Here is a 23,549-nt window from a genome sequence, read left to right as displayed (position 1 = left end):
TGTACGGGTCGTGATAAGGTCGATCATAATGTTTACAAAATGGCTTAATGCAGCAAAATAAAACCATAATAGGAATTAGGAGCATTACCAACATATATGAAGTGATAAAATCCAAAATAAATGTATAATTTTATTATTACTATCGCTATATTTTAGATCATGTTAAGGTCGCATAAAAAATTACGCCTTACAGAAACGGTATATGCTGAGGAACTGTTTTGCTGTTTAAATTTTGTGTGACTTGTTCAAGGCGTCAACGGATGAAATATTTTTTTATTAAAAATAAAGTAAATATATAAATACATAGAAATGTTTAAAGTCTCGATACGCTTCTTGGGACAGACTCATATCTATGTTATATTCATTAATATAAATATTTGTTGTTTTACGGAGTACCGGACATATTATAACCTTCAGGTTATAGGCGATGTTGCGTCTTTCTAAAATAAAATTACAACTTCAATTGTAAGTACTTAATTTTACTTATGTATAATTTTCAAACAATAAAGCACTGTTGGTTAATTAACTTATTGAATCCGTAACCATTATATCTTCTAAAACCATTGAGCCGCTAAAGCAGTTGCGAAAAAAATCTACTTCTTTAACAATTTATTACTACAGAATAATTAATGCGACAATTGTTTCAAGCATTTGGATCTACATTTCTGTTAATTAAGGTTAAGTACTGGCGCTTTTCTAAATGAATAAAGGGTATTTTAATTACTTGAGACCTAAGCTACGAAGATACACGCTCAATTAATTAGCATTAATCCTCGTTGAAGTGATAAAAAATGTGGATGGTTTGAGCATTTTTAGTTTTATATCAAAACCGTAATATATCTGTGAAGGAAATAATTTTTATTTTACCATATTTTTTGTTATCCTTTCCTTTATCAGACTTGCCCCTTGGGAACTGCGTAGGTACACGATCATCGATGTCATCGTAATCCGGCTGTGAAAAACAAATTACTATTAATTAAATCATATGATACAAATGTATCAAAAACAATAGATTACATTTACAAAAGATGCCCGGTACACCTTACAAAACATCGTTCATAGTTTAAAAATAAACAATAAATCTCTACATAATGTAAATATGCAATAACAATAAGATAGCATTGTTATTCTTTTATTTACATTAAGCGTTTTTGCCATTCTCCATTCTTTTGACCCAACACATCGTATCGCTCTAGGCATTAAATTCATACAATAATACACCATTAAATAAGTTCTCGGTCTCAATGTAAACACGTCAACACGATTATTTTATCGGGGTATAGAATTAAAAACTAGTCGTGGACAAAAAACACAAAGAGCGTGGGTATTTGACTAGTCTTATCTTGTTACACGACGAGTTAAGATATACACCAAACAACGATACGGCCTCATAATGTACAGCCAAGGTATCCCTTGCCTCATCACTTTTCAAACAAATATTGCTTGTAGAGAATCGCACGTGCTAGGACGGATTTTATAAGTTAAAAGTTTTACTTGCTAAAGGAAAATCGCTATTGATGGAGTCAGGCGTACAAGACCGTAAGTTTACGTGTGGCTTTATCAAGCAAAAGAAATTATGCATACCACCCTGCCACAGAATCATGTTACCATAACTCACGAATGCTCTATTTTATTTTTGTTCTTGAGAAAAAACATTCCAGGAAAATACTTCACGCCTTGAGGGCGAACATTAAATGATATCTACAATTTCATCTGGGTAAACATTAGATACTTTTTTATCGTGAAAAATGTGAGTGCCGCTGAGTTGACAAGGTCACAGGATATCTACGTACGAATGCTGAGATAAAGTGCGAAGCTTTAAATCAAGTTAAAAAGTGAATATAAGGGACAAAGGACATTTTTCATCTTTGTAATGTCATAGCAAAAGCATTTGGTTAAACCAATAAAAGGAGATCGAAGTTTAGTCGGGCGCTGACTGTCATTTATCTTACGCCGCTGTGATATCTGAGATATGTCGGGGATATCTGCTCTACCATTGTTCACTGGTGTAACTATGGGCTGTAAATTCGAGTACACACTGTTTCATATTCAGCGCTTTGCATGACATGCAGACAAGAAAGGTCCTTATTGGACACTCAATAATGATCAATTTTCTTTAAATATCAGGAATCTGTTCGTAGTTATCATAGATACGATTGAATGGAACCACTCTACTCACAAATGTGACGTGTTATCGGAATAGACAGACGTGAAACTTTCACTTCTGTATTAAAATAAGTTAAAAGATTAGTCTGATTATTAAAATTATAAATATTTATGACAGATGAGAGAAAAATTATAGTTAAGACATGATTGTACCCTCACTACGACAATAAAAAAGTCATTTAACGCAATCAAGATATCATCAACGGTTTCTTATCTAATGTTGAAGTTAATTTATGAACAGAAAATGTAATTAGTATGTATATTAGACAGTGTTTCACAAGGAAGTTCTTACACAAGGACGTTGGAAATAGATGTTTAAGAAGCGATTAGGTATCGTATGTTTTGTGGAAATCTTTAAAAATTATAGTCATTTTTAAGAAAATGTAACACTAATAAAACACTATTACACGTTTATACATTAGTATTTACCTAAATAGCTAAGCGGACTACCATTCTGTTTTAATTTTAATTGAAAATAAATCAATTGTTTTATATTAGAGATTGTGACCATTTTAAAATAACTATGCAGCTCATTAAAGTTTAAATATCAACAGTATAAGATATGGAAACTTTAGACATATAAGAGCAAAATTCGTGAAAGATTTAGGAAAGATGCATATTCAATACGACAATATATTGTTTTAACAGGAATCGAACTCAGGTAAGTCCAACCGATTAAACGCACAGTGCAACAAGATGGGCAGAAACATAAAAATAAATAAATAGTCCAGGTTTTCAAAAATAAAATAAAAATCTAGTCATAATGATCATTAAATGATAAAATTGCATTAGACGTCAAAGTATGCTGCAAGCAGATTGAATTGGATCATTATTCATGTGGGCAATTTAAAAATCACTTTGCGTAAATCTGCATTTCTCGCAGCATAATGTATTTGGATACTTTCTGTACCGGTGAGATTATGAATTTGGTTCCATTAGGGGATCCTTTGATTTAAAATTTTCGACTAATGATCCCCAGCTTAGGGGTCTCGTGAATGACGGGAAAGATAAGGAGTCAGAAAATTGAATATTACATTTCTTATCAATTTAATAAGGCAATATTTGTGACAGCAGCATGTGGATGGAATATTAATTACAATTTTCGACATGTTTTGATAGCTTTATTGAGTTGTAATTTTAATATTTATCATGATTTGTTATTGCGTACCTACCTATAGCTTTTTCTGGGTCTTCTTTAATACTAAGCTTTTATCAAAATGTGTATTGGAAACCTTTATTTTAAAAGTAAATTAAGAAAAAGCTATTATCCAAATATTTATTGGTTTACAGTTTTGAAATAGCCGTATGATAAAGGAAAATTGTTCACATACACAGAACGTAGGTGTAAAAATTGCAGTAAATTGCGTAATACGAGAATTACTTATTTCAAATAAGTTGTTGGCGACTCATAGATTTAAACGTCGAACCGTCTTGACAAAACGTACGTAGTCAAACCCCACCGGTATTCAAAGCCGCGCCGAGGTTACTTTGGTTACTGCACGGGTGTTCTCAAACGAACATCTAAACGTCTAATCCCGTGCAGGCCCGAGTCTCTGAGGCGACGTCGGGATTGGCTACAATAGTAGTACGTACGAAGTCAAACCCCACCGGTATTCAAAGCCGCGCCGAGGTTACTTTGGTTACTGCACGGGTGTTCTCAAACGAACATCTAAACGTCTAATCCCGTGCAGGCCCGAGTCTCTGAGGCGACGTCGGGATTGGCTAGAACAGTAGTACGTACGAAGTCAAACCCCACCGGTATTCAAAGCCGCACCGAGGTACTTTGGTTACTGCACGGGTGTTCTCAAACGAATAATCGTATAATCCTGTGCAGGCCTGAGTCTCTGAGGTGTCGTGGGGGTTGGCATCAACAGTGGTCCTTCGAGCGCCGGATCCTGCAACGGTTGTCATCAAGAAGTGAATACTGCGAAAAGAAAATGCCAGTCACAAGGTCACAGAACGGGATGCAGCGAGGGGAATCGACGACGACTGTTACCTCCGCCACTACGTCCGAAGTCCGGACCACAGGCGAAGAGATAACGATAGAGCAGTCCACGTCGACGAGCGCAGCCAGCCAGCCAGATCAAGCATTGAATCTGGCACCAGCGGGTTCCACCCGGCGGGCCGCATCGAGAGCCGTATCCAGAGCCAGCTCAAGAAGACAAGCCGAGGCCAGAGAAGAGCTGGCTCGCTGCGAGCTGCGGGAAGCGCAGGCAGCAGCACGCCTGGCCAGATTACGATTAGAAGCAGAAACGGAAGAAGAAGACTCCTTTATAGAAGACGTCAACGATAACCATGAAGAAAAGGTGGCAAACTGGATGCGCTCATCGGCACAAAGGCCAGAAGAAACAGAAACAAAGAGCGACATTCGAGCAATAGCTGACGCAATAAAGGAAGCCATGACGACACATGTAGCGCCGCAACCGAAGTACATTCAAGAGCTGCCGATATTTGAAGGCGACAGCTCCGAATGGACGGCGTTTCGAGTCGTATATGAAGACACATCTCCGATGTTCTCTGGCATTCAGAATATGGCGCGCCTACGTAAAGCGATTAAAGGCACAGCGAGAGAAAGCATTAAGAGCCTCTTGTACTCAGAGGCAATGCCTGAAGAAGTTATTAACGCTTTACGCCGAAGATTTGGTAGACCCGACGCGCTGGTGCTAGCTGAACTGGAGAAATTAAAGGCGCTTCCCAGAACGACGGAAAATCCCAGGGACATATGCGTCTTCGCCAGCCAAATAAATAACAGCGTGGCCGCCATAAAGGGATTGAAGAGACCGCAATACCTCTACTCGCCTGAAATCGTGAAACTTATAATAGAGAAGATGCCTCCAATTCTCAGATTCAGATGGTATGATTTCACGGCTGCGAGGGAAGAGGAATCGTTCAGTGATATCCAATCGATAAGCAACTTCCTCAATTTAGAAGCGGACAAATGCGGCGCATTCGCAGTACTCGAAGACAGCAAAAGCGTACGACCGAGCGCAGCGATAAGAAGGCCAGTGAAGCAAGCTACGTATAATATCGCTGAAAGGAGTAGACCTGAAGAAATCAAGTGCCCAGACTGTGAAGGTACACATAAACTGAAAGACTGCCAAAGATTCCTAAAAGCGGCAGTCAACGAGAGATGGGAAACAGTTAAGAGGCTTAAGGTCTGCTTCAAGTGCCTCGCTGGGAAGCACCGGAAAGAAACATGCCGAAGACCACCGTGCAAGTTGTGTCGAAGATGGCACCATAGCCTACTACATGTGTCGTCGGAGAGCGAACGATGTCAGGAAGAGGCAGCGCCCGAGACAGCGACGGTCAATACAATAAGCACACCGAAAGCTATTCTTAAGATGCTCAAGGTGGAGATATACGGACCGGCTGGGAGCAAACAAGTACTGGCGCTGCTAGATGAAGGCTCAACGGTGACACTGCTTGACGAAAACGTGGCTTCGAGCATCGGCATCAAGGGTCCTCGCGAAGCCCTGAATATAGAAACTATCGGCGGAGGGCAAATGAAAAATCACGACTCCATGATTTTAGATATCGAACTGAAAGGGATCAAACAAAGCGAGAAGAGCACACTTAAGCGGGCAAGAACGATCAAGGAGCTCAAATTAAACCCTCAATTTGTAGATAAAAGCCGACTAAAGAAGTGTCATCACTTGCTGGGTTTACTACAAGACGTGTGCTACGAAGCTGAGGCGCCGAAGCTGCTCATTGGCCAAGACAATTGGGAATATATTGTCTCACTACAAATACGACGTGGAAAGCCAGGGCAGCCGGTGGCGTCACGAACGAAGTTAGGATGGGTTCTCCACGGCTCCGACAGCAGTGGCGTGTCGCCGATCAATTATGTGAACACATGTGCACACGCAAACGTCGTCGAAGACAAAATAGATCAGCTGGTGAGGGAACACTTCACTATTGAGTCTTTGGGGGTTCAGCCGAAGAAGCCTTCAACGGATATCGAACAGCGAGCACTGGACATATTGGATAGAACCAGCCGACAGTTGGAAGATGGCAGATACGAGGTCGGACTGTTGTGGAAAAAGGAAGATGTATGTCTTCCAAATAATTACGCAGCAGCTTTCAACAGATTTCAAGGGATTGAAAAAAAGCTGCGTAAGGACGCTAAATTAAAAAATGAGTATAGCGCGCAGATAGACAATCTGTTGAAAAGCAACTACGCTGAAGAAGCACCAGCCGACTGCACATCGAACAAAAAATGGTACCTGCCTCACTTCCCAGTGGTTCATCCTCTGAAAAAGAAGCTAAGAATTGTCTTCGACGCTGCGGCCAAATACAACGGAGTCAGCCTCAACGACGTTCTGCTGTCCGGCCCGGACTTACTACAGTCAATATTTGGAGTGCTACTGCGATTCCGTCAAGGCCCTGTAGCAATAGCGGCCGATATAAAAGAGATGTTTCTGCAAGTGAAAATACGTGAAGAAGATAGAGACAGTCTCAGGTTCCTATGGCGAAAAGACAAGGAAGCGCCAGTAAAGGAATATAGAATGACATCAGTTATATTTGGAGCTGCGTCGTCGCCTTGCACCGCTATTTATATAAAAAACAAGAACGCAAAGACCTACTTTCATAAATATCCAGAAGCGGCGCAAGCAATAGAGCGGAATCACTATATGGATGACTATTTGCAAAGTTTCCACAGTGTTGAAGATTGCAAACGAGTAATGCAGCAAGTCGACTTGATCCACCAGAAGGCGCACTTCGAGCTACGAGGATGGGCGTCGAATAAAAAGGAGATCGTAGAAGCCGGCGGCGAACAGGAAGTGCACCTAGGTGAAAACGAAGAAAAGACTCTGGGACTGAGATGGCTGACGTCAGAGGATTGTCTTGGATTTAGAAGCCAATTTAGGAAAATCCCTGACGAGGTAGCGCGAGGCATGCAGACTCCAACAAAACGAGAAGTCACGGGAGCTGTGATGTCTACCTTCGACCCACTCGGACTGCTATCACCCATTCTCATCCAAGGAAAGAAGCTCATCCAAAAGATATGGCGCAGTGGTGTTGGATGGGATGACCAAATCACTGAAGACGACACTGAAGCTTGGAAGAGCTACCTAGAGCATATCGGTAGAATAAAAGACATCCGACTGCCGCGATGCATGTCACCATTCTGCACTGAGGGGGAGCTGCATACTTTCACTGACGCGAGTGAGACAGCGTATGCAGCCGCAGTATATTGGCGAACCAGAGGTAAAGGAAAATACTTGATAAACCTCGTCGCCGCCAAGTCGAGAGTGACGCCTCTGAAACCAACATCTATGCCGAGGCTTGAACTGCAGGCAGCTCTATTAGGTAGTAGACTTGCAGACTCAGTGGGAAAAGAACTCGACCTGCAAGTTACAAGGAAAACGTTTTGGACGGATTCGAGTGTGGTACTTTCCTGGATAAAGGCAGATCCCCGAACGTTTAAGACCTTCGTAGCTCATAGAATTGCGGAGATAGAGGATCTGACAAAACCGCAAGACTGGAGATGGGTGCCTACAGCGCAGAATCCTGCCGATGATGCGACCAGGAGTCCACCGGAAGAATTTAACGCGGAACATCGGTGGTTCAAGGGTCCAGATTTCCTGTCAAAAGGCGAAGAAGAATGGCCAGCTCCACGAAGTTTTAAAAAGGAAAAATGCGACGAAGACAGAACGACTGAGCAGGTGAATACACTTCGCCGCAGTGAAATTACTCCGGTTCCCGAAAACTTATCATCGTGGACAAGATTGTGGAGATCGACTGCTAGGGTGCTACAATTCATCGACCTATGTAGAGAAAAGAAGCCGTCGAACCTCGAGCGCTGCAATAAAAGTGCAAAAAAGAGGCGAACTTACCTTCCGATCGGCGAGACACACCTATTACGAGCGCAGGAAGTTCTAATCGCCCAATGTCAGCAAAGCAGCTTTGAACAAGACATTAAAAATCTCAAACAAGGGCGCACGACGGAGAATAGAAGCCAATTGAAAAGGCTAGACGTCACTATGAAAGACAATCTCATAAGACTTCAAGGTAGAGCAAGAACCGTAGCGGGCGTTGACAACGACTATTTAACGCCCATAGTACTGGATGGCAGGAGCGCCATTGGGAGATTGATGATTAAACATTATCACGAAAAATACAACCATGGAAATCAAGCCACAGTAATGAACGAAATACGGCAAAAATACTGGATGTTAGGCTTGAGATCAGTGCTGCGTAGTATACAACAAAACTGCCAGCACTGCAAGCTGAAGAAGGGTAAACCAGCGGAACATCCGGCGGGGAACTTACCTCAAGAAAGGCTGAGACATGGTGAGCCCCCTTTCACGTGCACAGGTGTGGACTACTTCGGTCCAATGCTCGTGGCGATCGGCAGACGAAGAGAGAAGAGATGGGGAGCCTTGTTTACATGCCTGACCACAAGGGCAGTACATATCGAGATAGTGCCCAGCCTGACGACGGACTCTACTATAATGGCGTTAAGGAGATTCGCTGCTCGAAGAGGAATGCCAAAGATAATTTATTCCGATAATGGAACAAACTTTGTTAAGGCCAGCAAAGAACTCCAAACAGCCATTGAAGAGCTTAAAAGAGAGGAAATCGTCACAGAAGCAGAGAAGGTTGGCATACAGTGGAAATTTATTCCTCCCGGCGCACCAAATATGGGAGGAGCTTGGGAACGATTGGTGCGCTCCATTAAGGTCGCACTGGACGCTACATTAAAGGAGCGCGTTCCACGAGAGGAAGTTCTGCATACGTTGCTGTTGGAAGCAGAACACATGGTTAATTCCAGACCAATAACGAACCTAGCTGACAATTCGGAAGAGGAGGCGCTAACCCCAAATCACTTTCTCATTGGGCGATCCAGTGGAGCTGCACGCGTTGGGCATTTTCCTGATGCAAAGCTGGTGGGCAGAGACGATTGGAAGACCGTCCAACGACTCTCTGATCACTTTTGGAGGAGATGGCTACGGGAGTACTTGCCCACGCTACTGCCCAGGAAAACGACAGGACGACGGGAAGGCGAGCAGCTGCAGCCAGGCGATGTGGTTCTTATCGTAGATCGCACGCTACCACGATGCACTTGGCCCAGGGGAATCATCGAAACCACGTACCCCGGGCCCGACGGAAGAACCAGGATCGTGGACGTCGCGACCAAAGGTGGAGTGTTACGAAGACCATCGTCGAGGATCGTCATCTTGGTGCCTGCGAAGTCGCCGTGCAGGAATGACGGTGCTACGCACGAGGGGGAGAATGTTGGCGACTCATAGATTTAAATAGTATTAAGTATGAGCTATAGGTTAAATATGAATATTGTTTGGTAATTAAGTATGAGCTATAAGTAAAATAAGAATATTGTTGATAGCTCATAAGTAGAATTTTAGTATAAATAAGTTAGATAAAAATATGTAAATAATTCAAGGGAAAAATACAGTTAAATAAATTAATAAAATGCTTCGCCGAATAAAAGGGTCGCGTAGCTCTCGTCGCGGTATACGCGCGCAGATTTCTGTAAGCGCAGCTCTCGTCGCGGTATACTGTTTGAGTACTTAAGCTCGGCGAGATTTACGCAAAATCCTCTTTTTCCTCCGCAACGAACTGGGACCCAAGAATAATCGGCGAAGCAAGAAACAAGAACAAGGCGCAGTTTCATTTCAAGACAACATCCTACAATTACGCACTAGCAGGGGTGCGTGGGTTAAGGCGGTGCCAGCGATACGTCGAACCGTCTTGACAAAACGTACGTAGTCAAACCCCACCGGTATTCAAAGCCGCGCCGAGGTTACTTTGGTTACTGCACGGGTGTTCTCAAACGAACATCTAAACGTCTAATCCCGTGCAGGCCCGAGTCTCTGAGGCGACGTCGGGATTGGCTACAATAGTAGTACGTACGAAGTCAAACCCCACCGGTATTCAAAGCCGCGCCGAGGTTACTTTGGTTACTGCACGGGTGTTCTCAAACGAACATCTAAACGTCTAATCCCGTGCAGGCCCGAGTCTCTGAGGCGACGTCGGGATTGGCTAGAACAGTAGTACGTACGAAGTCAAACCCCACCGGTATTCAAAGCCGCACCGAGGTACTTTGGTTACTGCACGGGTGTTCTCAAACGAATAATCGTATAATCCTGTGCAGGCCTGAGTCTCTGAGGTGTCGTGGGGGTTGGCATCAACATAAGTAAAAGAACTTAATGTAATTTTCAATTGCGAAATTCGACTTTAAAAGTAGCCAAATTTAATCTAACGTCAGATCTAACATATTAAATTAACAAATCATTATTAAGATAATAGCATTTGCAAATCAAATTATATAAACTGCTTATTGCTGAAAGTCACCGATTTTAGATCTATGGTGCATTTGATATCAGAGCTCAATTCTCATTGAAAATTGTGGCGTATTAAATGTGATCGAAATATTGCACAGTTAAGTACATAATAATAATAATGCGGTATACGTATAATAAACTTCTTTTAATTATGGAAAAATCCTTTTATGCGACTTTCAACAACAGTCAAAATCTGTTAGGTATAACAACATCGAAAGGACTACTCATATTTGGTCGTAAAAACCAATAGTCGTAACAGCCGATGTCGTTGTTTTTAAGTAGTACCTAATACAATAGAATTCAGCCGGGACCTTGGATTTTGGTCAACATAACCGGCATGTTATTCTAAACGATGTCGTCGTAAACGGTTTTGACTGTATTTCTAACGACTAATATGCACTTTCATAACCAAAAACTCTCTTTTACTCACTTTAGGAATATCAGCTGGTCCATATCCATTTTCCCTCGGCGGCAACTTCGGTGGCTTCTCTCTCCTCTGCCCCATTTGCATCATGAGCTGCTCCCGGGTGGCTGCCACGACACCATGTCCGTTGTGCCCGTTTGTGATTAGATGACCATTATGCCCGTTGTGTCCATAGCCACCGGAACTACCGCTCGATCCAGATCCGTTAAGATTGGAACTGGCGATACTGTAAGGATCCTCATCAGGAATCGGGATACGCGGCCGGTTCTTAATGTCCAATGGTCTTTGAACTGTTGATAAAAAGTTATGATAAGAATAAGGAAATAAATTACAGTATTACGAGTAGGAAGGAAGAAAGCTAGCCATTTTAACTAACGTACAGACCCGAGCGGTAACGCAAGTTCGGCTCTGTACATCGAGAGCATACAACGTATACGGCGAGAGAACGTTGAGATATTTGCTACCGCGGCTAATAAATGGTCTTCCCAATCAGATATTAGATTGCTTAACGCCAACCAACATAAACAGTAAATTAAAAAACTACTTTTATATGCGATTGTGGCGCTCCTAAACAAGACTGCTATGGTTACATTAATACAAACCACAGCGGTTTTCTAATGTAACTTATTATATGTAAAATAAAGAAATTAAAAAAAACTAAACTTCTAGTAAATTATGAACGAGTTTAATACTCACTAGTGGTATGGTTAATTTTTTAAACGAAATTAAAGGAAGTGTAGTTAAAATTTACAAAATATGCGATTTATTTTAACATAACTGAGTTATAATAATAAAGCCAGTTTTGAACTCTCTTAAGAAAATTGAGTCAGTGAAGCAAAAGAAACGCGACCAATTTACTTACGGGACTTGACTGAAAAGTCAGTACAGATTTTTTTTACGAATCCTTATGAATATTAAAGGTAAAGGTTTTCTATATAACTTAATTATATATTCAATATGTAAGCTACTTGTAAAGTAAGCTTTGCATAACTAAAAATAAACGGGTGAATCAAAGAACGAATTTCAACCAAAAAACTTAAGGAAGCCACATCGAATTACGCGGTTTTATTAGTTTATTGAGCATAGACATGTTATAATTGGTTAAGTTATTAATACCTGTTGATGATTCATTTGGAATGTGGTTGTTATTTAGTAATAAAATCAATATTTAACTACAATAGCATGTCACGTAGAGATAGGGACCCGTCAATTATTTCATTCGATGATAATAAGTGGAGATTATCTTAGATTACTACATTGCAGTTATATTTTTATTTACAGTAGAATATATTAATGTATTTTACGTGATGTGACCTATACATTACATAATCTTAAGAAAACACATTCAATAAATTAGTTCGTTTATATACCGAAGACCAGTGCCTTAGGCGCCTGAAGTCGTGTGTTCGAATCACGGCTGCGCACCAATAAACTTTCTTTCCATGACCAACTAGCACTTGCTCCTACGGTGAATGAGGAAACCAGCATGTCTCTAATCCAAAAACAACATGTCTTAGACACACAAGACTGATCACCTTCAAGTCTATGAAATGATCAAAGAAACGGATGGTGAACAAGATCCATTTAGGGTTGTTGCACTGGATTATTAATATTTATATACTGAATTTCGATAATGTCTACGTGTCGTATTGTAATATTGGAATTCATCTAAGTTGTAACCAAATTATTAAGAAAATATAATTTTCGCATTAAGTAACATAGCAATTGGCAACATTTAAATTTGCGCAATGTATGAGCATGATGTCGTGATGCCGGGATCGAATGGCAATCACTCGCCACGACTTGATCAGTTAAAGGTTGAAGGTTTTAGCATTAGAATATATATCGTCCTTTATTTCTACTTATACATAAGTACCTTACTAACGTACTTTTTAACATAGTTGAGTTATTAACACAATTACCTAATAATAACAAAATAATAGCAAAAGAAGAAATGGCAATTGCCGAAAGGAATGTTGATCTTAGCACGCAGTAGGAATATAAACTGCACCGAATTTATTTAATAGAAAATTATTATAACAGCATTTATATTAAACAGCCATGCAAGTAATCTCAGCTTTGGTTGCATAATAACATGCAACAAAATGCAGTAATGCAAAGTTCGTTCCAGTTTATTAGTAATCCTACTTATCTCCTAGACTGCACTCAATATAACGGTATCAATATAAACGGATTTGTCTGTACGTTTTCTATTTAATACATATATTTATGGATATATATGCATTAAATAGAAAAACGCATTAACGTGTTTTTGGTAACAATGTTATACACAATTCGAAAATCAAAGAAATACACCAGTGCATCATTATAACACATTTAAATAGCTTTGTTGCTTTGATGAAAATTGTAAGAATTTATGTTATTATTTGTTTAACATATATTTTTTAAATAAACTCCTAGTAAATTATGAACTTAATACTTTTTATACACTAGTATTATGGTTAAATTTTTAAACGAAATTAAATTAAATTCCTTGTAAATAGTTCCATATTGAAGATTTCTAATACGCTGTTTCATTGCAAAATAATAGACATTATCTAACAACCTGTAATTTATAATATATAGATAAACAATTTCTAAGGAGGAAATCGAAAAATTCACACATTAACACCATCGATAAAGGTAAATACAGTGTAAACGAAGACAAAACAACAAAGGTGTTTAAAGGCATTATTCCTCTGATGCTAGATAGTGATTGTAACAACAAGATAGCGCTCAACAAATCTTGACTACGAAACGCACAGGGCTATTCAGACACAAAAGGTAAGCCAAGACAAATTCACACTAACGTCTATTAATATGTCATATAAGATTCTAAATTTTTATGATCATCCGTAGAGTAAGTAATCTTCTCTTTTTTACAGTATCCTTTAAAAACATCAGAGTTAAGAGTAGAAGTAAGTTCGCACTCAAACGTCTTTGAATCTTAGCTTTTACAATAGCAAGATGTAGTCTATGCTATCAAATACGAAGTAAGTCTGTTTTAGGATATGCAAAGATAGTGTAATTTATATTACAAGATTTGTTTAGTTAACAGTTAGTATTTCTTACGTTTAGCGGTTTATTCGTTTTAAAATGTTTAAGATATATTTTATTAGAATAAACCGGTGTACTACATATAAATTCTACACGAGCGCCACGGCCTTAGAATTCATATTAGACTTGCTGATCTGAATGTTAAGCTAAACCATTTTTCAAAGTGGAACCACTAGCATCGGAGACGAGATATAAAAAGTTCCGACAAACACTTGTAAGTTAAAAATATTTTGAATAAAACTGGGACCTTCACTTCAACTTAGGGTAATATAATTTTTTTCTGTGTCACAAAAATCGTCTGATGTCGTCGATGCCTATTGTCGTACGACTACGTATTCAGAACACATAATTTGAAACAAACGGTAACTGAAACATTAGCGGTCAGTCCAGACAAATCGTGACGGAATTATGCAAAACAATCCATGAGTGAACTATCGAAAGTGTGATGTAAATCAATTTAGTAACAGTAGTAAACAGATGTTATTAGCTACTTTCTGATCGAGTTTTACGAAATAGCTCATGTTTTTATGGAACTACATATGCAGTGATATCTTGTCAATTATACTGAGATATTTGTAGCTAGGTTTATAATAAAGAGAAAAAGGGCAACTGTAACAATGTTCAGTGTGATTATGCAAAATCAATATATCAAAAATTGCTACTCATATGAAATTTAGTTATCTTCATTAACGAACCAATCCATTTGAATAACAACCGTATCATAATCAACAATAGTAACACTTTGCGAATGTGTATGTGTAAGCGAAGAACATTCATTAGCTAAATAGATTTATGTTATTGAATCTTAAAGAACCTCCAAGATTTCTGAATCTGTTTCGTTATACAAGCAAAAGATTAAATGGTTCAACGGGATGTTAAAATTTAGTTTTATTTGAAATATTTTAAATTTACATTTACGCATTAATATCCAATTCAAAGATGCACGTTCCACTTAGCTATTACGGTATTGTATAATGTGGGTAAATGTGCGATTCCACGATCCAGTTATGTTTTGAGTCACGAATATGACGACCTTCATGATGAAATCGAAATGTGTCTGCAAAACATTGCCAAATTATTTCATGATTGAATTTCGTTTTATAAATATGTAAAATACCAAATGAATTCTTAGGTTAATTACAACTAAATACCAAATGAGTTCAAAAGTGGGATCTACATCTAGTTCACATCGAGACAAATGAAGACGAAGTGAGAATGGACTCAAAATGGAGGATTATATCACTCTTTGGACCACTTACTAAATTTGATTTTCATGTCACGATCTCCTTCGATCGATTGCATAATATCTATTTTTAAATATCTGTTAAGTACGGAATAATTGGTATTCTTTCAGTTATTATTGAGGTTTCTAAGAGGAGTATTGAAAGAGTTGTTAGTGAAGTAAAAGTGAAGTGTGTTGAGCTAGATGGAGTTTATGTCGAAAAATGAAAAATTATTTACACAAACTACTCTTTTACGTTCTTGGTCCGGCTTAGAACTTTTGGATCCACCCTCGTATGCACAAAATATTTATATGTATTTGACACATTTTTATTTATTTACAACCCAACCAACCTTACTAAAACCAGAGTAGACAAAAATATATAGCTTGGCAAAAAAGTCATATTTTTAAACATACTGTATAGTGAAATTGCATTAGTGTGAGTACTGTGAACGCGCCAGCTTTCGATAACCGACCTATATAATGCAAGCCTAGCCATGACATTAAAGAGTGATTTCAATATGACATACGGAAACGGAAAACTAAAGCGTTGAAGGTTCGGACAGAAAAAAGGCGTAGACCATAACGTTATGTAAAGACTTTCATACCCGGAAGAATAAATTTTATTTGCCTCAACCGATAATGGTCTTAAACCGCAACGGAAATCAGAGAATCTTATCAGGAACCACGGGAACTAAGTACACTATACCGCATCGCGTACCTAGTTCTTTTCCATAGTTATTATGGTATAACAATGTATGGTGTGCGTAAAATATTCGTTCAACAAGAAACATTTTCGTGTAAATCTCACTAGTACGGGATTTGTAAATTATTTATTGTTAGTGAATATTATTATAATATACAACCTAAATATGGTTGTGAACGATAGCTGGAAATTCCTCGTCCCCTTAATAGAGCATAGGTAAATACGATTACGAATCCACAACATCCAGGTTGTAGAAAAGTGGAAAAATATTTATTTGATTAAGCATCACATACACCAAAAGATACAATCATTTAAACCAAAGATAGGCCCAAATCAGTTTTATGTTGCAGCATCACCGAGTTTCAGTGGGCCCACATTATCTTTTATACTGATCCATAGCTTTGGTTCCAGAGTTTTAAATCAACTAGGTTCCAACATTATTCTACCATGTGCCCATGTTATTTGCACATAACCAATATTAAGATCTAATGTTGGTTTGGCGTTAGCGATATGGTTACAGACTACTTGAGTGAAATGATGTGCAATATTATGATATTAGATTTGATTTCACAATACACGAGATGCAATTGAGCGCAATTTATAAAATTACTTTAAATGGATTGGTACAGATTCATTATTTTATAAAAGTTTATATATATTATATACGTTTTATATAAATTAAAATTGATTCCATGATATCTTTCTGAAAATTACTTGCGCAGGTAAGAAAACAATATTTTTATATAACAATATCTTAATATATATATAATTATAAAATAATAAATATTACGTGTCACGTTGTTTGTCCGCTATGGACTCCTAAACTACCAAACCGATATCAATCAAATTTGGACCTAACTTAAAAGATTGGATAGCTTACATCTCAATTTAGACCCGCAATATTATTTTATTGCAAAATATTTGTTTATTATTTAATAGTCACAATTCTAACAGATGGCGCTGTATTGAAAGTACCAACGTTTCACATAAGCTACAATTTAATGACATAACCACCAAAGCATGGTGGTCCCCATGACTGGTGTTCTCCTACCGTTTCCCTTGAATAGATTACTACTATGTAGTATAACAAAAACTTTAGCCACAGCAACGCTTGGCCTAGTCTGCTAGTTTACTATATATTTTAATTAATACCTATAAGTTTTGCCCCTATCTTGATTCTTGCAAAATATATACTTTGCACCTGGTTTACATTAAATGCATATGCCGTATTTACATCCATTTATGAACTTCTTATACATTGTAATAACAATTACAGATTCCGGAAGTCTTTGCCAATCATCAGCAGATCACCTTGGTGCGAAAAAACCAGTCCAGAGCAGCCCTATAACTTCGAAGATATTATTGAAAGGTCAGCTCGAAAAGTTTTAAGCGAATTTATTATTATCACTACATAAATTTTTTTATATTCTTTAATTCACCTCTATCAGAACATTATGGCTTTGACTTTCTTTTTTAATAGTGACGTAGGAACATATTTTTTAATAATAAGTTGTTCTCTGGTTACGAAAACTGTTCAAGGTCGTGGTAGTTATTCGTGAGAAGGAATTAAAACATTAAATTTTGTTCGTTAGTATTTTAATGATAAGATAGAGGTCGTCTCATTGTTCACTTGCATAATCTTGAGGTCTGAGACAAGGTAAAGCGTTTTGACTGCACTTTGTGACCGTGGGGAGGTTATATGCGGCAATTTAGCTTTTACTAACTGGTAAAAACTTACGTATCACAAAAAAAACTTGTTAGAATATTAATTCATTATTGCTTTTCAGATATTATTTTATTTATACTTTATTGATCGGACAGATTCCAGCCAACCCGAATAAACGAACATTAGTTTCCGTTCATTCGGTTTGTTTGCATTGTCATTTATCTATATGAAATTAAACATTAAATTATGAAGAAGTTTACAAAAAAGGGAATAATTATATTATAATAATACAGAAGCAGTAAATGATAATTAAATTATAACTTTTGTAGTGTTTTTTACGCTCACAAGTATTATTAAATCTTAAAAGTAAAGCTATATTCTGTGGAACTATAGCCTACTTATTGTCCCTACATAATTCAAACAACGAAAATTATATTAAATAAATAAAGTGTATAAAAGGAAGTACTTCGGAGTAAATTCACGTTTCAAATACAATATGCCCGTTACAAATAGTGTTTGCGTCAGTTTCGTGCTAAATAATGGCTCTAAGATAAATGGCCGATCCGATTTGTTTCTATAGACAGTTAGTCTTTCTATTCAGCTGTGGGATCTTTGAGTGCGAGATTGCGTTGTGGTTGAAGTAAGAAAAATTGCAAAAACGATACTAACATTTTCAAACAAATAGTAGCTTTGATTGAAATATTGCATTGAAAATTACGGAGTATAACCAATTTTATTTGAATTTGATAAATCCATTTTATGACCAATGCTTTTTGATATGTTAAAGAAATTAGTGAAGGCTCTGATAACCAGGAAAAGATTAAGGTTTAAAAGTTAAATATCATTGCTATCTAGATATAAGATTTTAATTGAGAAACAGGTGTGGATTACATTAAAAAGTTAAAAAGGAAAGATAAAGGATAAAACCTTACCTATTGTATCTGAGGAGATATTTGCGGAAACTTGAACTTCATAACTTATTAAGGAATAGTAAAAACAGCTCTACTAATCTGAAATTTATTACTAAATACTTAAATAACTGATAATTATGAAGTTGCTGAAGATATGTTTTAGATAACCCACCAATAACAACGTGTTTAATAATAATATTTTTTCCTTAGTACGTAATATAATACAATTTTCGACAAAGTAATTAATTTTTAGAAAAAACCTATTGATTAAGATTCCACGCGTGCGTTAGTTTTTTTGGATCGAAGCTGCAAGGCTCAACAAATGGATTTAATAAAGTTACTTCCCGGTGCCGGGTTTTTGCTGAATCATCACCGTGACAAATTTGTGGTTAGAAGGGTTCGCTTTATTGAGACAATCAATTTTCAAATGGCCTTTTTGTTGTACGAGGAATTTTATCTTATAACTCAGCTCGCTGAAAATAAAGCTCAGCCCAGACGATACTTTTGAGAAAGTTCCTTTGTTGTAAAGCTAAATCAAATTAATAATTTTGTTTGAACTTAAGCTCTGTAGGATTCAGGGAGGCTTTGTGTCAAACGTCAGACTTGGTATTCTTTTAATATAATTTAAAATATTACAGGATTGAAATGAGCGTTTGAACCTAAGCTTCATCGCGTCACCACTGAAACTCGATCGGTGCCTCATTAAATTAAGCGGATTTATATATAGTAAATATTATTGGGTTCTTATGATGATAGGGATATAACGGAGCGGCAATAAAGCATATATTCATAAAGACATCCCCTTCTACTGAGAGATAAACACTTTCCATAGCTATCTAAATGTATTGAATTGTTCACACGGTGTCGAAAACGTCAATGAATACAGAAAAAATATAGATCAATGTAGCAGTGAAAGGCGTCTGTGGGAATGAAATAATTTTTATCAGTTTGATCTTATACACGATCTGTTTCATAATTCACCATTTTAGTAAGAAGGATATTAATATTAACGATACAATTTATTTGCCACTTATATATTATAACATTCTGGTGTCAACTAAGCTGTAGGTAATATGTGCGAATAGTTGTGTAATACTAACAAGTAAGATGGTACTTAATTTTTCGTTTTTTATTAATGTTTCTTGTTAACCGAAGACGCACTGATTTGAAGAATTAATTCTTTGACAGGTACACTTTCCAGGTGGTCCCATGGTCTGATTAGGATCAGATGGGATTCTGGGCATCCTATCCAATCCATCCAAAATTTTATAGACTAGAAGCGAATTTTGTTAATTTATTATTTCACTAGTGAATAAGATTCATAAATCACTTTCAAAAAATCATGCGAAATGTAGATTTCTGTTTTAGCAATTACTGGATCACTATTTAATCTTTTATTTTTATGAAACTATAAATGCATACAAATTTTAGGGATATTTGTTTCCAAGTTGGAATAAGGGTAATTTAAATAAACGTAATAACATTATAGAAAGCGAACGGTCCGTCAAGGTCAATTAGCTTGTCAGCCGGATACAAGACTTTACTGCGGAACACGTGTTGTTCAGTAAAGTGCATACCTTCTGGTCTCTTTGTTCAGTGCGATAGTTTTTGCTCTTTAATCTAGATTCACGTTAACCATAAATAGGATATCCTAGTCTTTTCATAGATAAAAAAGCAACTCCACACCTTATTGAATCGTGTAAAAATTCTTTAGTATTTAAAGAAAAAACTTTTTACCGGATTAAAGTTATGTATTATTATAAATTTACAATTATTTAACATAATTTTAAATTTATCCGACGTATGGTCACCGTGACCACGCACGCTGTAAAGCACGCGAAACGTCGGATAAATTTAAAATTATGTTAAATAATTGTAAATTTATAATAATACATAACTTTAATCCGGTAAAAAGTTTTTTCTTTAAATGTGTAACGGTTATGTCAATCAATGTTTTATTGATTTGTTTTATTCAATCTATATTATAGGATAATGTTTGACTTACCTGGGGGTAACTTAGACTTGAGCATGTCCATAGCAACGACATTGATGACCAGGGCCCAGATGGGGCATTCTAGAAGGTCGTTCTCTGACTTCACAAAAGCCACTGCGCTGAGGCACTGTGTCTCAAGACGCCGTCTGTCTGGATACGAGCGACGCAACTCCCGATTCACGTTTGATTGAAATTTTTTCATGTCGAATAGCTAAAAAGAAAAAGGAACTTTTAATATTTCATTATAAAGACTAATATAAACATAAGTACGTTTATGATGATCGTCAAATTTTAACGTCATTTAAGCATAATAAAAACTAACTAAATAGCTAATTGAGGTAGCTTGTATTTGAGGACAGTAGTTTCTAAATTAGATTAATTGTAAAGAAAGGTTTAGATCATTTATTTTTAATTAAATATAAATGACAACATTTTTCTTTTTTTTCTATATCTATATATTATATTTCGAATATCACTCTCGTATTAAATCTAAAATATCAACATTATTTCAGTATTCTTAAATTTCTATATATTTTAAATCAAAACACTTTTCTAAATTTAGACATGAAACGTCCTAATTAAGAGTAGAATCATTATTTCCGGCTTGTAACAGTTAATGATTTGTTCATCAACAAACGAAAGTCTAATTAAACCTGCCTACTTACAATGATATTACATAATAATCATCCTATGCATTGGTCTGTTGATGTTATCAACGTATTACACAACTCCCGACCGATACAAGAACAATCTCCACCTAACAACTTAATGTGTTTTTAAAATCTCAATTGTCGATGAAAATATAATACGCCCATTTCACGCCTATTGTTTTTTTATGTAGAAGTATTACTAGAGGTAACATTTCTTAATTTTATTTTATATTTGTTTTACAGTATAAAAGGTATGTAACTTAAAGATGTAACAAAATGTTTGCGATAATTTTTGTGATATTAATTTGGCATTTATTGAATAAACTTGGGCGCGGCACCTTATTTAAAGTAGCTACATTGATTTGATATAATTACTACAAAAACACTTGAATTGTATTAACCATAATGGGCCTAAGCCGGCTTTTATATCTATAATTACAAATAGGCATTTACCATTAATCCGGTTAGAAACTGGGTCAACTAGATCGGTACATTTGTCTGACATAAGACTACGTAGGTAGAAATGATAACTAAATAAGCAAAAGACAAAGCTGATCCATAAACTAAAAACTCGCTAGATCTGTAGTTATATTGAGTAAATTATTTGTGCATTGGAATAATATAAAATAGAAAATAAAAGAATTCAAAGATATATGCTAAGATATAAAATATATTTAAGGCAAAAATTTTTATAAAAATCTAGTTTTCTTACATTTTACAGAGAGAAAATAGTATTTCCTTACGTTATAATAATAGTAGGATAAAGGTGATTGTTTGTTTGTTTAGGGTAAGGTAAAATAAGCAATGGCCAACAGCGCTATTATACTTATCTAAAATAAAGTCACAGATAACCTGTTTTATATTAAAGACTAACGGACCCCAAAACCCCTATCCTGTACACATGTCTTAAATATAAAAAATTCAAGCTCAAAACGAAAAAAACACTTATAATTTTTAATTAAAAACCATTCTTGAATCCAATTGAACAGACACACCCAAAACTTTCCAGACGCATACTTAAAATAATAATTATAAAAATATCATCTTATATGTTGAGTTTGTGAAAAAATTAAGAAATTAAGAGTTTAAGCTGTGACTATGTTTACAAAGTCCAGACAGTTTATATAATAAGATGGAACTTAAAAATATATCTATTAAAAACCGCGCTTGCTGAACTTGGCTAAAAACCAGCGCCATCACAATTATCTTATGAATTGGATCAACTTGTACAACTTAATAGCACTACCTGTCGAAACGATATTTCAAACCTGCTCCTTAATTAATCATATAAGGAGGTCCTATATAAAAAGTTTAGGAGGTTTAACAAGTTCTGACTATTGACATCCAGCAAAGTTGATGATGTTATCTTCATATCGCCCATTGGTCAACCGAATTTCATGGAATATTTATTTAATTATTTTTTTGGTTGTTTTATAACTTTTTTCTACAAATAACCTTATTAATATTATAAAAGTTATAATATACATTAGAACAATATTTAAATAACGATACCGTAGGGTATACCTAATTTAAAGGGCAAGGAATTCATAACAATGAATGTTTGACTATATGTGGCACAAAATCATAGCATTCACAGCAATAAAGTTTACTGATTATTAAACTGATAACAAAATTCTTTTTTAATTACATATACGAGATTAAAGCTACCAAAATACGCTTCAAAGCTTACATATTTATGATGTGGCGGAAGTGAATAATTATTTTAACTAAATCAAATTTATACCATTAATTGCTGTTGGGCTGTTTGTAGTTAAATAATAATAGGCGCTATCTCTTGCATTGTTCGTACTTACGAAAACAAAGTTAATGGTGTATAAATTACTAACAAACATCGCTTAGAACTAGGAAGTACTATTGTTTGAAATGACCTAATTACTAATACAGATAGAAGATAGATATAGTCAAAATATTGCATCAATACAGATGTAACAAGGTATTGTTAATTAATGGCTAAATAATATGCTATTATTGTATCACTGCGCTAAAATATCCATGTTTTTAACATTTTGTAAGGTATGTATGTAATTCTGTAAAACGGGATAATAATTGGAAAATTAGTGCAGTCAATAAAATACATACATATTTATATTCAAATTTATATAGCCTTGTATGTATGGTTATTAACATCATTAGCCCAAGTTTTTAGACTATTCTCAAGCTTGCTTTGGTCTGAAAAGTTCGCAACAACTATTGAAAATTCTTGAAATATTAATTACGACTTGTGTCAAAGTGGTTCACAAATTGTTAAATGACTCGTAAATTCTTACGTAAGGGAAATTCCAAATTTATAAAGGTTATGTAACTATAAAAAAATATAAAGCAATGTCATGGCCGAAACGTGAGCTTGCGCAGACGCACAATCGTGACATCTCAAATATGTTTGAAATGTGTACAATGCATTATTGCTCTAGAAATTAGAATCATTAT

The 23,549-nt window shown here is 36.3% G+C and overlaps 1 protein-coding gene across 5 annotated transcripts in view; it reads right to left on the bottom strand.

Annotated features, from left to right (window-relative positions):
• LOC125057970 overlaps positions 1 to 23,549 on the bottom strand; it is a 133,734-nt gene that overhangs the window by 3,255 nt on the left and 106,930 nt on the right. For all 5 annotated transcript variants that reach the window (XM_047662061.1, XM_047662269.1, XM_047662197.1 and 2 more), the window contains 3 exons: positions 20,464 to 20,662; positions 10,903 to 11,186; positions 868 to 952 (listed from right to left, as the gene is read on the bottom strand). In XM_047662061.1, coding sequence (XP_047518017.1) covers positions 868 to 952; positions 10,903 to 11,186; positions 20,464 to 20,662 — 568 coding nt within the window. The remainder of the gene's footprint in view (positions 1 to 867; positions 953 to 10,902; positions 11,187 to 20,463; positions 20,663 to 23,549) is intronic.

This window comes from Pieris napi, chromosome 1 (genome assembly GCF_905475465.1).
Source record: "Pieris napi chromosome 1, ilPieNapi1.2, whole genome shotgun sequence".
In the NCBI taxonomy this organism is placed as follows: domain Eukaryota; kingdom Metazoa; phylum Arthropoda; class Insecta; order Lepidoptera; family Pieridae; genus Pieris; species Pieris napi.
The sequence above is the reverse complement of the archived record's forward strand: the minus strand, read 5'-3'. Positions and strand labels throughout refer to the sequence as shown.